The 15,141-nt window shown below is 28.9% G+C and overlaps 1 protein-coding gene across 1 annotated transcript; it reads right to left on the reverse strand.

The window, feature by feature from the left end:
- Nucleotides 1–5,331: 5,331 nt before the first annotated feature.
- On the reverse strand, nt 5,332–6,396 carry LOC125858664 (uncharacterized). Its single transcript, XM_049538494.1, has one exon. It carries the CDS (start codon nt 6,394–6,396, stop codon nt 5,332–5,334), a length of 1,065 nt encoding a protein of 354 aa, XP_049394451.1.
- Between the last annotated feature and the right edge of the window lie 8,745 nt (nt 6,397–15,141).

Genomic DNA, 15,141 nt, shown 5'->3' on the forward strand with positions numbered 1-15,141 from the left:
GAGAGAGAAAATTACATGTTACAATATACGGTGATAAATTTATTTATTTTCAAAAAAATAAAGGCTCCAATAGTCATTAATAAATAAAAAATATTTGAATAATAAGCAATATTTATCTTGGGAATAATAAAATAATCAAAATAAGAATCAACTAATTAGGAGAATATCAAGGAAAAGATTTATCTTGTCAATTATAAATTAATATATTTATGGAAAAGATATTTTGAGAGTAATGTGACTACGTGAAGGTGGGGTGTGGGTTAACATGTGATAAGTTAAAAAATTCCTTAAAAAGTGTAATAGATAATTACAAATTGACTCTCTCTCATTAATATTATTTCTCTCACCTATTAATAATTATATAACATTATATAATATATATTAGTTAATAATATATAATTGATTAATTATAAATTAAAACTAATCTGTTAATACTTGTAATTAAAATGTTATAAGTAGTAATATAAAAAAAATAGATCTAAAAGTTGTAATATTAACCCTAAAATAGATGTGTGGTGTGATTTTTACTTAAATAATGTAGCTTTATTAGACAATGATTCTAAAGTAGAGTTTTAAGGATTAAATATAAGGCTTATTAGATTTTCCCACAAATATCTGCTTTAAGGACAGTTTAAAACCTAACTATTGAAGTTTAATAACTTTGTACTAAGTAAATGAAATTTGGACAAAAATTCCTAACACAGCTACTAACAGTGAACTTCAGACTTGTGGATTTGAATTTGAATTTAACCAAGGGAATTACATGATTGCACTTTCTTTTCAATATTTTTATATGTGTAAGCTATGGTTAGTATGATAGAATTGAGATGTTTTTTGAAAAGCCTAATAATTTTTTAGTAAACTTTAATATATCGAACCATACCAAATTAATTTGATATGACTTTTATAATATTTTTGAAAAATCAAAATTTCAAATATTGTACCATACTTTATCATGCCCCGCTCTTAATCACACGCACCTATGCCATTTCTACCTTCCACTCTCTTTTTGAATGAATTTCACCTCCTTAGAGTGCACTCCTATAAGATGGTTGAAAAGAGCTAGGGGGGAAATAAGTTCACATTTCGATTTAAATTTGTTCGATAAATAATAGGTCATATTTAAAGAACTTGTTATCACGTTATAATTAACAACCAGCTGCAAATAAAAACCTAGGGATATTTATGTGCATTGACTTTATAAATACTTTAAAAGTTATAACTTGTTGTAAAACAAGAGGAAAATATAAGAATACTAAACAATATAGAAAGACAAGGCGTGACGGAAAATATAAATCTCTTCAAGTGTGTATTTCCCAAGGGTGAAGACTACCTTTTATAGGATGTTTAAACCATCCTTTTACAACATTTGACAATACGTTACTATAATATTTAATTAATATAATAAATGGATACATTACGTTAGGAATTTAGGTTAGATTAAGAGAAACATCCACACAATTCAGTGGATGTGTAACACTCCCCCTTGGATGTTTATAGATAATGTGCCTCGTTAAAACCTTACTAGGAAAAATCTAGTAGGACTAGTGAAGGAAAAAGAGTACACACATCTTGTAATACGCTTTGAGTGTTGCCTCATTAAAAACCTTACCAGGAAAACCCAATGGGACAAAACCTTGGCTAAGGGAAAAAGAGTGCAACGCGTATTTTACTCCCCCTGATGAAAAATTTATTTGATATCTTGGAGACGACGCATTCCAATCTTATATGTTAGCTTCTCAAATGTTGACGTTGGCAATGCCTTTGTGAATAAATCTGCAAGATTATCACTCGAACAAATCTGTTGAACATTTATCTCACCATTTTGTTGAATTGATCATGTGTGGAAAAGAACTTAGGTGAAATATGCTTTGTTCGGTCTCTTTTGATATATCCTCGATCCCTTTAATTGAGTTATGCAAACAGCATTATCTTTATACAATATTGTTGGAGTCTTTGTTTGCACAGAAAGACCGCATAATTGCAAAATGTGTTGAGTCATTGATCTCAACCATACACACTCTCGACTGGCTTCATGAATGACTATTATCTCTGCATGATTTAAAGAAGTAGCAATTATTGTTTGCTTCATCGAACGCCATGATATAGTTGTACCTCCATATGTGAATAAATAGCTTGTCTGAGATCGAGCTTTATGTGGATTAGACAAATAGCCAGCATCTGCATAACCGATCAATTCTGACTTGGATGCATTAGAATACAACAATCCCATATCAATTGTTCCTTGAAGATATCTGAATATATACTTAACACCTTTTCAATGTCTTCTTGTTGGACATGAGCTGAATCTCGCCAATAAACTTACTGCGAAACAAATATCTGGCCGGGTATTGTTGGCTAGGTACATTAGTGCCCCAATAGCACTAAGATATGGTGTTTCATCACCAAGAATCTCTTCATCCTTTGCTTGAGGTCGGAATGGATCTTTATTTATATCGAGAGATCTCACAACCATCGGGGTACTCAATGGGTGTGATTTATCCATGTAAAATCGCTTCAAAACCTTTTCAGTATATGTTGATTGATGGATAAATATTCCACTTTTCAAATGTTCAATCTGAAGGCCAAGACAAAATTTTGTCTTTCCAAGATCTTTCATTTCAAATTCTTTCTTTAAACACTCAACGGCTTTTGAAAGCTCTGTAGGAGTTCCAATGATGTTCAAGTCATCAACATAAACAGATATTATTACAAATTCATATTTTGACCTTCGTATAAAAATACAAGGACAAATAGGGTCATTCTTATACCCTTCTTTTAGCAAATATTTGCTAAGATGATTATACCACATTCGTCCTGATTGTTTCAATCCATATAAGGATTTCTGAAGCTTTATTGAACAACTTTCTTTTGAATTTCCATATGCTTCAAGCACTTTGAGTGCTTCAGGGATTTTCATAAAAATATTGTGGTCTAGTGAGCCATATAAATAGGCTGTGACAACGTCCATTAGATGCATTTCAAGCTTTTCATGAACTGTTATATTTATTAGATACCGGAAGGTAATTGCATCTACCACAGGAGAATATGTCTCCTCATAATCAATGTCAGGTTTTTGCGAAAATCCTTGTGCCACAAGTCGTGATTTAGCTCTTACGAATTTACCATTTTCATTGCATTTTCGCACAAAAACCCATTTGTACCCCACTAGCTTGACACCTTCAGGTGTTCGAACTATTGGTCCAAAAACTTCACGTTTTTCAAGTGAAGCCAATTCTGTTTGAATTGCTTCCTTCCATTTTGGCCAATCATTTCTCTGTCTACATTCATTGACAGATCTTGGCTCTAAATCCCCATCTTGTTGCATTATTTCAACTGCAACATTATAGGCAAAAATATTATCCACCACAATATTATTTCGATTCCACATTTTTCTCGTCGAGACATAATTTATAGAGATTTCCTTATTCTCATTATTTTCTGGTACATGGACCTCCTCTCTGGTGTCATCATTTATTATGTCTCGGAGCTCTTCATGCGCAATTGCCTCCATATTATGATCATTTATTCCTTTCCTTTTTTGAGGATTTTTATCCTTGAAATCAATTGGTCTACCACGTTTTAACCGTGGTCCAGACTCACTTGCCTTAACATTTTGTCCTATTGGGACATCAACTCGAACTTAAGCATTAGCAGCTGGGATATATGATTTAGTAACCCGTGGAAGGTTAGTAAATGCATCCGGCAATTGATTTGCAATATTCTGCAAATAAATTATCTTTTGAACTTCCAGCTCAGATTGATTTGTTCGAGGGTCTAAATGAGACAAAGAAAGTGAATTCCAATCTATCTCATTTCCCAACTGCTTTTGTTCTCCCCCTAATGTTGAGTTATACTGATTCATCAAAATGACAATCAGCAAACCTTGCCGTAAATAAATCTCTAGTTCTAGGTTCCAAATATTTTATAATAGAACGAGATTCATACCCAACATATATCCCCAACCTTCTTTGGGGACCCATCTTTGTGTGTTGTGGTGGAACAATTGGAACATATACCGCACAACCAAATATTCTAAGATGGGAAATGTTTGGCTCCTGACCAAAAACCAATTGTAATGGGGAGATATCATGATAACTGGTTGGCCTTATGCGCACAAGTGCCACTGCATGCAAAATAGCATGCCCCCAAACCGAAACAGACAACTTTGTTCTCATCAACAATGGTCTAGCTATCAATTGAAGACGTTTAATCAATGACTCTACTAAACCATTTTGAGTATAAACATGTGCAACAGGATGTTCAACTATAATTCCAGTGGACAAACAATAATCATTAAATGTCTGAGATGTAAACTCACCAGCATTATCAAGACGAATTGTTTTTATTGCATAATTTGGAAATTGTGATTTTAACCTTATTATTTGAGCCAACAACCTTGCAAAAGCCATATTGCGAGTTGATAATAAGCACACATGAGACCATCTTGTAGATGCATCTATTAAGACCATATAATATTTAAATGGTCCACATGCAGGGTGAATAAGCCCACAAATATCACCCTGTATCCGTTCCAGAAATACGGGAGATTCCACTCCAACCTTAGTCGTTGATGGTTTGATAACCAACTTTCCTTGTGAACAAGCAGCACAAGAGAATTCCTTTGATTGAAGAACATTTTGGTTCTTCAAACTATGCCCATGTGAATTCTCAATTATTCTGCGCATCATATTATAACTGGGATGGCCCAACTGGTCATGCCAAATGATAAAATCATTAGAACCAGTAGACCTTTTGTTTACTATGGCATGTGATTCAACTATACCAATATTTGTATGGTACAACCCAGAAGAGAGTGCAAGCAATTTTTCATGCACAGTTTTCTTCTCCGCATTTATTGTAGTAATATAAAGGTATTCAATATTTTCTTCATTCGCAGTCTCAATATGATAGCCATTTTGGCGAATAACCTTGAAACTTAACAAGTTTCTATGAGACTTACTACAACACAATGCATTATCAATTACCAATAATGTTCCTTCAGGTAGTAATAAGGCTTCTCTTCCAGAGCCCTTAATCAATTTTGTACTACCAGATATTGTATTAACAGATGCCTTTTTAATTATCAAATGAGAGAAATATTTTTTTTCTCTTAGTATCGTATGAGTTGTGGCACTGTCCAGAAGACACATATCTTCATTACTCATCTTGGATCCAACTGAAGACTAGGAAATTTTATTTATCTTCATAAAAATAAAAATACATAATAAGAAGTATGAAACTTAACAAAAGAAAATTTAAGTACATGAACTTTAAGTAAGACATTAAAAACACAAAATATTATTCATTTCCCAATTCAATTATCAATCTTCAATTGCGATCCCTAAAGAAGTCCTCAGCTTCTAGATGAGTAATATCATCGAGCCCATCAGAAGCATCATCTTTCAATGCTAAATTCGCCTCAACATTCTCATCATATTTTTGAGAAGACCCTGCCTGAGCATCATTTTTTAGAGTCAAATGTGACTCCACTCGGGCATTAGAATAGGAGGCACCACCTTTATTCCCTTTCTTTTTAAAGGAATTTTGATACAGCTTGACAAAATGCTCAGGTGCCCGACGTTCATTTTTCCAATGACCTTTAAGGCCACAACGATGACAGTGATCGCCCTTGCCTTTTGAAGGATTATTTTGAGAACCCATATTGTTCTCCCTTTTGTTATGACCACCACCTCGACGATTATTATATCGTCTTTTGTCTTTGCCATGTCCATGCACATTATCATGGCCCCGATTATTTTGTCTTATTTCAGACTGGCCGTGTGCTTCTACCCCGTGGGCCTCCAGTAGTGGAGCACTTCCAGTGGGACGGATTTCATGATTTTTCATTAAAAGGTCATTATACTGCTCAACCACCAGAAGGCATGAGATTAATTCAGAGTATTTTTTAAAACCCTTTTCACGGTATTGCTGCTGTAATATTATATTGGAGGCATGGAAAGTAGTTAGTGTCTTTTCCAACATGTCCTCATCTTTTATAACTTCTCTACATAATTTTATTTGGGAAGTGATTCTAAATACAGCAGAGTTATACTCAATTACGATTTTATGATCTTGAAACCGTAAGTGCATCCACTCATCACGAGCCCTTTGCAATACTGTTGCCTTGAGGTGGTCATACCTCATTTTCAAACCTATCCACAATTCAAGTGGATCTTTCACTGTTAAGTATTCAACCTTTAGGCTTTCATCAAAATGATGACGAAGGAAAATCATAGCTTTCGCTTTATCCTGACTTGATGCCTTATTTCCTTCGATTATACAATCACCAAGACCCTTAGCGGTAAGGTGAATTTCAGCATCAAGTACCCATGACAAATAGTTCTTTCCAGAAATGTCAAGCGCCACAAATTCAAGCTTTGATAAATTCGACATGATGAAAACTATCATAAAATAGTTGAGTTAATAACATGATTTTGATTTCTTTATAATGAAAGATAAATTAATATTTCAAATGATTAAAAATTAGTATAAAATATATCATATGCATGAATATGGGATGTTACAAAAGCATGTAAACTCATAAAGTATGAAACGGTAAATTTAATATATATTCTAATTATTTTACTATATTTATTACTAGTTCAATAGGTATTAACGCCAAAGCTACTGTAAAATTTTAAGTCATATTTAATATAATACTATTATTCTTTATGACACACCAATATTTATCATAAATTTATGACAAGAAATTAAAATACTTACGATTATTCTAACTAGCATGTTATCATATATCCTAGTATTTAATTTAGAGTTATAAGTTACTAGCATATAAACAACATAAAAATATAAACCTGAAACGTATTGATTATTATGCCTAGTAAAGTATCATACAAATACCTAAAGCAAGTTATATATGCAGTAATTAAATCGTTGATCAAAGACTTATGTAAGTCCTATTAGATATGTTATAAACATATAAATGTATACCTGACTCGGAAAGAAAATTGATTAACTCTTTAGGGAAAAAGATAATTCTGAATTAAGTAGGTCTTAATTGGTTAGAGATTCGTGCTGATAACGTGTTGTAAAACAAGAGGAAAATATAAGAATACTAAACAATATAGGAAGACAAGTCGTGATGGAAAATATAAATCTCTTCAAGTGTGTATTTCCCAAGGGTGAAGACTACCTTTTATAGGATGTTTAAACCATCCTTTTACAACATTTGACAATACGTTACTATAATATTTAATTAATATAATAAATGGATACATTACGTTAGGATAGATTAAGAGAAACATCCACACAATTAAGTGGATTTGTAACATAACTGTATTTGTTATGTATTTATAGATTTTGGAGAAGTAAAGGGGCCTATTCTCATAGGGGTTGTTTGGTATGGAATACAGGGAATAATAATCTTGAGATAAAATATAGAATGATTTTATTCTTTATTTAGTTAGAAATATTAATTAGTTTCAACATTATTTATTTTAGGATTTATATTACAATGATAGGGTACGTTATTTCCTATATATATAATAGAATAACTAATCTCATAAAATGTTTCAATTCAGAAGATAGATCTCATCTCTCCAACTAAATAATCCCTTGAAGTATTTGATCTTCTAAATTGTTAAACAGGAAAAAACAAGATTCCCATAACATTTATATATATGGTCGCACACTTCAATATGGTATCAGAGCAGACAAAGGTCCTGAAATCGAATTTCACTGCCATTCAAATCAAAAAGAATTTCCACGTGCTTGGACCATGAAAAAAAAATCAGGCTTGTACATGAAGGAACGTGTTAAGAATATAATTAAATAATAAAAAGTGTGCACTCTCTAATAACTTAAACGATTATATGAGATAGTCACACATTTCAACAATTGCTAAGTTGCCAAATAGTTTCTTTTAATAGTAACAATGGAGACACAGTTCCTGTAGTTCAAAAGTTAGTGGATGGTGAATGATTAGGGAGTAAAGTAAGAAAAAGATACTAGTGGTTGATCGGACTAAGCAACTAAGAAAAGTAAGTAGTTTTATTACTTAATACCTTCAAAAATCCAAAAATTGAATAGGCAAAGACAAAACTAAGATTTAAAATTTATAAGTTTGGACATCAATTTCAAATTAATTATAATAAGGTAATAATTAAATTTACTTTAAAATATTTAATATCTTTGTTAATATATAAAGTGCTGAATAAAACATTATTGAGGCGAATGAGTCATGAAACGTTATTTTAGAGGAGGATTCCCTTGCCTTTTTGTTTTGCCAAAATAATGGTGGCAAATGGACGGGTTGGATCAAGTTTGGGCGGATTGAAAATGGGTCAATATAAAATGGATAATAATTCAACCCGCCATAGTTGATATAGGTAAAAATGGATTGGGTAAAATACTAGTTTACCCATATTTTCATGAGTAAATAGTACTCTACTTAAGAATTCAACATGAAGAAAATCTTTTTTTAGATGAAAAATGTTCGAAAATGCTTCATTTAGTTTTATTGTATCATAAAAGTCAAAAAAAAAAATCCTAACTTTTCAATATAAAATAAGTTTATGTGACGAGAGGGAGTTGCTCGGATGGTACGCACCTCTCACTTTCAACCGGTTGCGAGTTCGAGTCACCAAGGGAGTAAAAGGGGTGGGAGCTCCTAGGGAGGATTAAAAAAAAAAAAATGTAATAACAAGGGGAAAATTTTTTTAATTTCAAAGTAAATGAATAGTTACATTTTAGTACTAAAATGTGCTTAATGTACTTTAAGGCTTAAGCAGTGTCAATACTAATACATGATTTGCTTAGGTTGAACCCATCAATGGCCCCCTAAAGTTGGCACCAACTTTCACTTAGACACTTCAATTGAGCTTTGTTCATTTTAAGCACCTTATGACATGTTCCATTGTGTCATTTTGACACTTCTTTAACAATCAGCAAAAGTTAAAAAATGTGTCTTATCCACTCGCGGATGACATGGCATGATGACAAATTAAGAGAAGACATGTGTTAATTTGATTAAAAAAGTAAAAATTTAATTATAAGAAGAAGAAAGAAAAACCATTTAAACTTATATTTTAAAAATATTTCAATAAGAAAAGACTTCATTTTCTAGGAAGTCATTTCAATGACTCATATCTAAAAAATTTCGCCGGAAATTGGAGTTTCGCCGGAAAAATTGAAGAGATTTAGATCCAATTTTTTTTCAATGACGTCTCATATTTTCTTTTATAACTAATAATTCTAATTCTAAATAAAATATATTTTGACGGAAGAGAGGGAGAGAGAGAGAAAGATTGCAACAAAAATGGTGGATCTCCATCTTTTTCAGTGAGGTAGAGATGTTATTTTTTAGATCTGATTTTTTTTTAAAAAATAGCTTTTGTAAGTTATTTCAATCAGTTTATAATTCTTTTTTAATCTTTTTCAATGAGTATATGATTCTTTTTGTTTTACTCAAAATCAGTACATAATGGTGGCGAAAGGTGAAGGAGAAAGAAGGAAGAAGATGAAGAGAAAAAAATATTATTTTTCACAAAAAAAAATCTTTCTACGCGCTTAAAATCAGTGCAACACACGCACTTTGTCAATTCAGTAAAAAGTGCCAAAATGACACAATGAGACATGACATGAGGTGTCTAAAATGAACAAAGCTTAGTTAAGGTGTCTAAGTGAAAGTTGGTGCCAACTTTAGGGGGCCACCGATGGGTTCAACCATTTGCTTATTCTACACTATTATTTATTATCCAATATAAAATTAAATAAACATAAAAATATAATTATAATTAACAAAAGAAATGTACATTTAAAATGGAAAAATTATTGAAATACACGTCTTATGTTTCCCTTATTTCTAATAATCCCTTCTATTTCTAAAAATCTCTAAAATCCCTTATTTCTCTCCTAATTCTAAATTATTTTATAATGTATCCGAGCTACATATTATGTATCCGGTTTATTTTATAATGTATCCGAGCTACATATTATGTATCCGTTTGTTTTACTTTTTCAGGGATTAATGTAATTACAAACTAAATAGGGATAGATTGTAATTTCATATTAAAACTATGTGATTCTTAAAATTTATACTTTAAAATATATATTTTTGGAGGGCCAAAGACTTCACCTTTTCAATTATAGAGAAAAATAATTAGTTCTATAGAAGAACATAAAAAGGAAGAGAAGTTACAATTTTTTTTTGGTGATATCATGAATTTTGAGTGAATAAAAGTTAGAAGCTTAACTCATTTGGCTAATCCATATTTTGCTCATATTTATATCATTATATGGGTTGAATATGTGTATCAACCCATATTTTACCCATGTAAAAAGTCACTCACCCAACCCATTAAAATATGGACGAATTAGACGGGTTACCAAAATATGGACTCATTTTGCCGGCACTAGCCAAAAAGTTGTCACTTGGATTACTTTTTATCCTCTCCGTTTAATTTTTATCTGTCTAGTACTAAAATAAATATCTATATTTATTTATGTTAAAAAAAATCAACAGATGATTTATTACTTAGTTTTAATTTATCCATATTATTTAATAATTTTTAGTTATTTTCTAATGCATTTCCCAATGAATTGAACTTATCATATTCAAATGGTAATATAATAAAATTATCATTCTATTTATTCCTTCTTAAGAAATATGTCGAGTCAAATACTAAACAAATAAAAAAAGAAGATTTTACAAATAATTTTTCCGTAGATCATCAAAATGCACTAGTATACTTCTTACCCTCAAATATAGACTTGACACATAAATTTAACATGATATATGAGTAATTAATTAATTTAGCAATTAATAATTTGTTAAAATCATAAATATTACAAGAAAAAATACTTTAATGCATATTTTAATAAATTGAAGTCTGGTATTTGACAGTTCGATATTTAATCAAATATCACAAAAATCAAAATCGCATTTGTCATAATGTTTTCAAGGTGGTGAATATCAAAGGTGACAAGTGCATAATCTGATATGGTTCAATAATGTCAATTGAAAGCAAAAGTCAATAATTGACTAATTAAAAAACTTTAAGAAAATGACACTTTTGAAATGTTAATTTATTCTCCGATAATAAATTGCCAGCTCAAAAAAAAAAAAAAAAAAAAGACCCCTAAACTCTAGTATGATTGGGAATTCTTTGGCGTATTGAAACATAATTCATATTCTTATACAATAAGTTCAAAGTCATTATCACGTACTATAATATTTTGGTGAATTTAATTTCTTTGTGTTTATATGATTGACATTTGATTGATCATACAATTTGTCCCTTTAAATTATATGGAAAGTAGGAAAAGTATAAATAGACCAAATCAACATTTTTTCTATTAGTAAACGGGTTTTATCATGTTTTCACTATTTAGTTGACTAGTACGACTGTAAACTTCTTAGAAATAGCCTTATCACAAGTAAAGTAAATAACATGAAAACACAACGTTTTGTTTTACTTTTTAGAAACTTAAATTCAGTATTAATGTTATTTCCATCTAATATGTGTGATGGGTGTGAAATATTAGTCAAAATGATAATTTTATATTTTGTTGTGTTTGAGACTTGAGAGACGATGATATCTGATCAATTTGAATTGAAGATAATCAAATTAAATAAGATATTAAAATTCCTTTGCTTTTGCTTAGTATAGGTGTGTGTACATATATACACATGATCAGAGGCAAAGTTAGATAGGATCGAGGGGGTTAATTAGAATCACCTTCAACAAAAAATTATACTATTTATACATACTTAAAATTATTTTTTATTTATATAATATTAAACCCCTTCTCTTCTTGTATTTACTTTTTCATATTTAAACCTCCTTAATAAAAATGTTATGTACGTAATATGTTTTAGCTTGTTTTCTTATCATAGTGAATGGGATAATGATATAAAATTAAATAAAAAAATTTACCATTCATGTGTGAGATAAGATCATCACATAGTATAGGTGGCAAATCTATATATTATAATAAAGCTGGATATGAAAACGGTGACGTGGCGCTCTCTAAGGGCTTAATTCTTATTTTATTTTTTTGTGGTTTTTTTTGGCATTTTTCTCTTATTTCTTTCAATTATTTTATTTTCATACCTCTTCAATTACATAAATATTAATAATGTCCATAACTCCTAACCTTTCATATTCATAACCTTCAAATAATTTAATATACAAATTTATGTCATCTTAAAATCACACTTATAAAAACCTATTTTAAGACATATATGATGATTATTATTTTTTTACATTTTTCCTCATTCTTTATCTTTTATCTCTTTTGTTGGTTAATTTTTTGTCTTCTTTGATCTAATTTTGCAGGAGAGATCTATAATGAAGGTTGTTAGATATTTTTATGCAGTTCGATTTTACAAGGTAAAACTATTTGATGTGCCTAATATAATTATCACTTTTTCTCTTTCGCAATTATACATTCAGTATTATTATTTTTGAATTCATGATAATATGAATGACAAAGTTTTTTTGGACAAAACTGTTTGATTTTTTCTTTTTGCTTCTCTTTGTAATCTATAGAGAATTTCTTTTTTCTTCTTTTTGTAGTTTTTGGAGCATTAGGTTCTGTTATATTGATAAAAAAAAAACCTTCCTTTATCTTTAACTCATAATTAAATATTCTTCAAAGTTTTTATTTGATTAGTTAACTTCATTTTTATATTTTGTTGTTGTTGTAATGTTAACTTATTTTGTTTTCATGTCAGGATATTATTGAAAATAGAAGTGGAAAAGAAAGCAAGACATACATGTATGCTACTCAATAAAGCATGTGTATATAGTTTTGTAGTCATGTAAATCAACTTTTAATTTATGATGGAACACGAGAATGTTAAGTTAATTCATAATTTTAAAATATTGTATAATTTATAAAAATATGTTTATTGATATGGAACTTTATAGTCTTCATATTTTTGGTTTTTTTATTTATTATTATTATTATTAATAATAATAATAATAATATTAGAAGTTCTCAAGTTTTTGAGAGTTTCAGAGATCACTATTACAATATGCTTGGTCAAAAATTGATATACAAAAGCATTTGTTTAGGATAAAAATGATTTGGTGAAGTTGTTCACTCTCAATCTACTTTTTGTACCAACATAAGAATTATCTAGATATAAAAAAGTGGTGTAGCACATCTCTTTGGCCAAGAATCTTATTTTTATTTATTTTTGGACAATTTTTCTGTTTATTTATTTCTTACTATTGTACAAAAATGAATGTATCAATTACTACTCCATTGATTCATATGTTTAATATAAAATTTTAAGTATCTTTATTTTTCTCACTTTAATGACTTTTGATGATCATAACTCTTAAATTATATTAATAATCATGTTCATGATATCATTTGATATTTCATAGTGTTGTCCTATAAATAACGGTATTAATTTTTTTTTTTATAAAAAAAAATGATAAAATTTATATGTATAGTAAATCTAGGAATTATATACATATAAATAAATAAAAAAACTAAAAAAATAATTTCCTTAACTCTCTTTTATTTTTGAGAAAAACTTTAAATTCCATCACTTAATTTTTTCAATAACAAACTTATGTTAAAAATGTTAAAAAATCATATATAAAAATTAATTTTATTCTTAACTTCATAAATGGGGTGTATATAAGGATAATAAGAGTCATTTTTTTTCTTTTTCCCGTAATAAATGTGAATATATGATTAATGTGTATTAAATTGATTATTATTGAAAGCAAATAAAAGCTTCTTTTATTTTTTCTACATCAAAGAAAGAGTTATCTTTTGGAGAGTTATTACTTCAATTTATTTATAATAATTACCATGATAATATTTTAATGATAAAAATAATTATATTTATGTTGTCAAACTTTTTATTGTTCTATCTTCAACATTGCATACACGTATTACTTTAAAAAAACTATTTCTTTGTCGCTCTTTGATGATCTCTATGCAATTGGATTAGGTAAATATCACACCAAATCTCTAAATTATATCATGACTTATATTTTATATCTCAATTTATGTTATGCGTTTAATTTTTTTATTTTTTATTGTAAAAATATAACTTCAACCGTAATGTTGCACTATTGCAATTTAATTCTCCCTTCTTGCAATGTCTCTACAAAAATGGGAGTTTAAATACACAAAAATTAATATTAATGAATTTTATGAGACACAAATTGCATTAGATGAGTGTCAGTACTAACATCGAAAAAATATGTCACTAACATTTGAATTTCGTGCATGACTATGTTAGAATATAATACAAGTATTTTTCTTTCTCACTATGATTTACCATAAATGTATCTTTATTTATTTATTTGCATTATTGTGTCACTTATAAAAATTAAAGTCACGTAATTTATGATCGAGTAGATTTAATATTGTTGATTGAACCAATAATGTTTCTATAAAAATTATTGACTTTAGTATGAAACTATGATAATTAGATTGTCAATTAATTGAAGCTTTTCATATCAACATTTATATTTTCAACTCTTTTATCAGTATAAAAATTTCTTTTTAGCAATTTTTCTGGATAAGTAATATCAAAATCGTATTTTAATTTATTTCTCTCTTTTATTATATTATATTATTAAAACATTTATCAAATAGTGACATTAATTATTTAAAAATATATTTAAGTTTTTTTTATAATCGCGCGGAGCGCGAACATGTACACTAGTTGTAAATAACATCAAGGAAAAAAAAAGTTAGTTCTGACTTGTGAGTGCAAAAGAAAAGTCAAAACGACAAATGATTTTTGGGATTTTAATGTTAACATAGGAATTTTCACAGATATAAATGTATAATATCTTATTCATGTATCTATAACTTTCACAATTTTTTAAATTAACTCTTTGCATTCATATACATGCATAATTATCCACTAAAATTGATGATGGATTATCAATTCCATAAGAACACGTAGTAAGTTATTCACTAATATTAAATGAGGAGAAAAAATCACTCAAATAATTTGCGTAGTTGATTTGAGTCACTCAACAATACTTCTATGAATAATATGTACAATGACGATAGAATTTTTTTTCTTTGATTAACATTTTAAAAATCTTGTAATTTTTTTCTTTGAACTTTATTTGATAACTCGAAATATTTTTTATTTGATTATTATAAAATTAAAGCATGAAATTTAAAACATAAAAT

Source organism: Solanum stenotomum, chromosome 3, assembly GCF_019186545.1.
Source record: "Solanum stenotomum isolate F172 chromosome 3, ASM1918654v1, whole genome shotgun sequence".
NCBI classification, from domain to species: domain Eukaryota; kingdom Viridiplantae; phylum Streptophyta; class Magnoliopsida; order Solanales; family Solanaceae; genus Solanum; species Solanum stenotomum.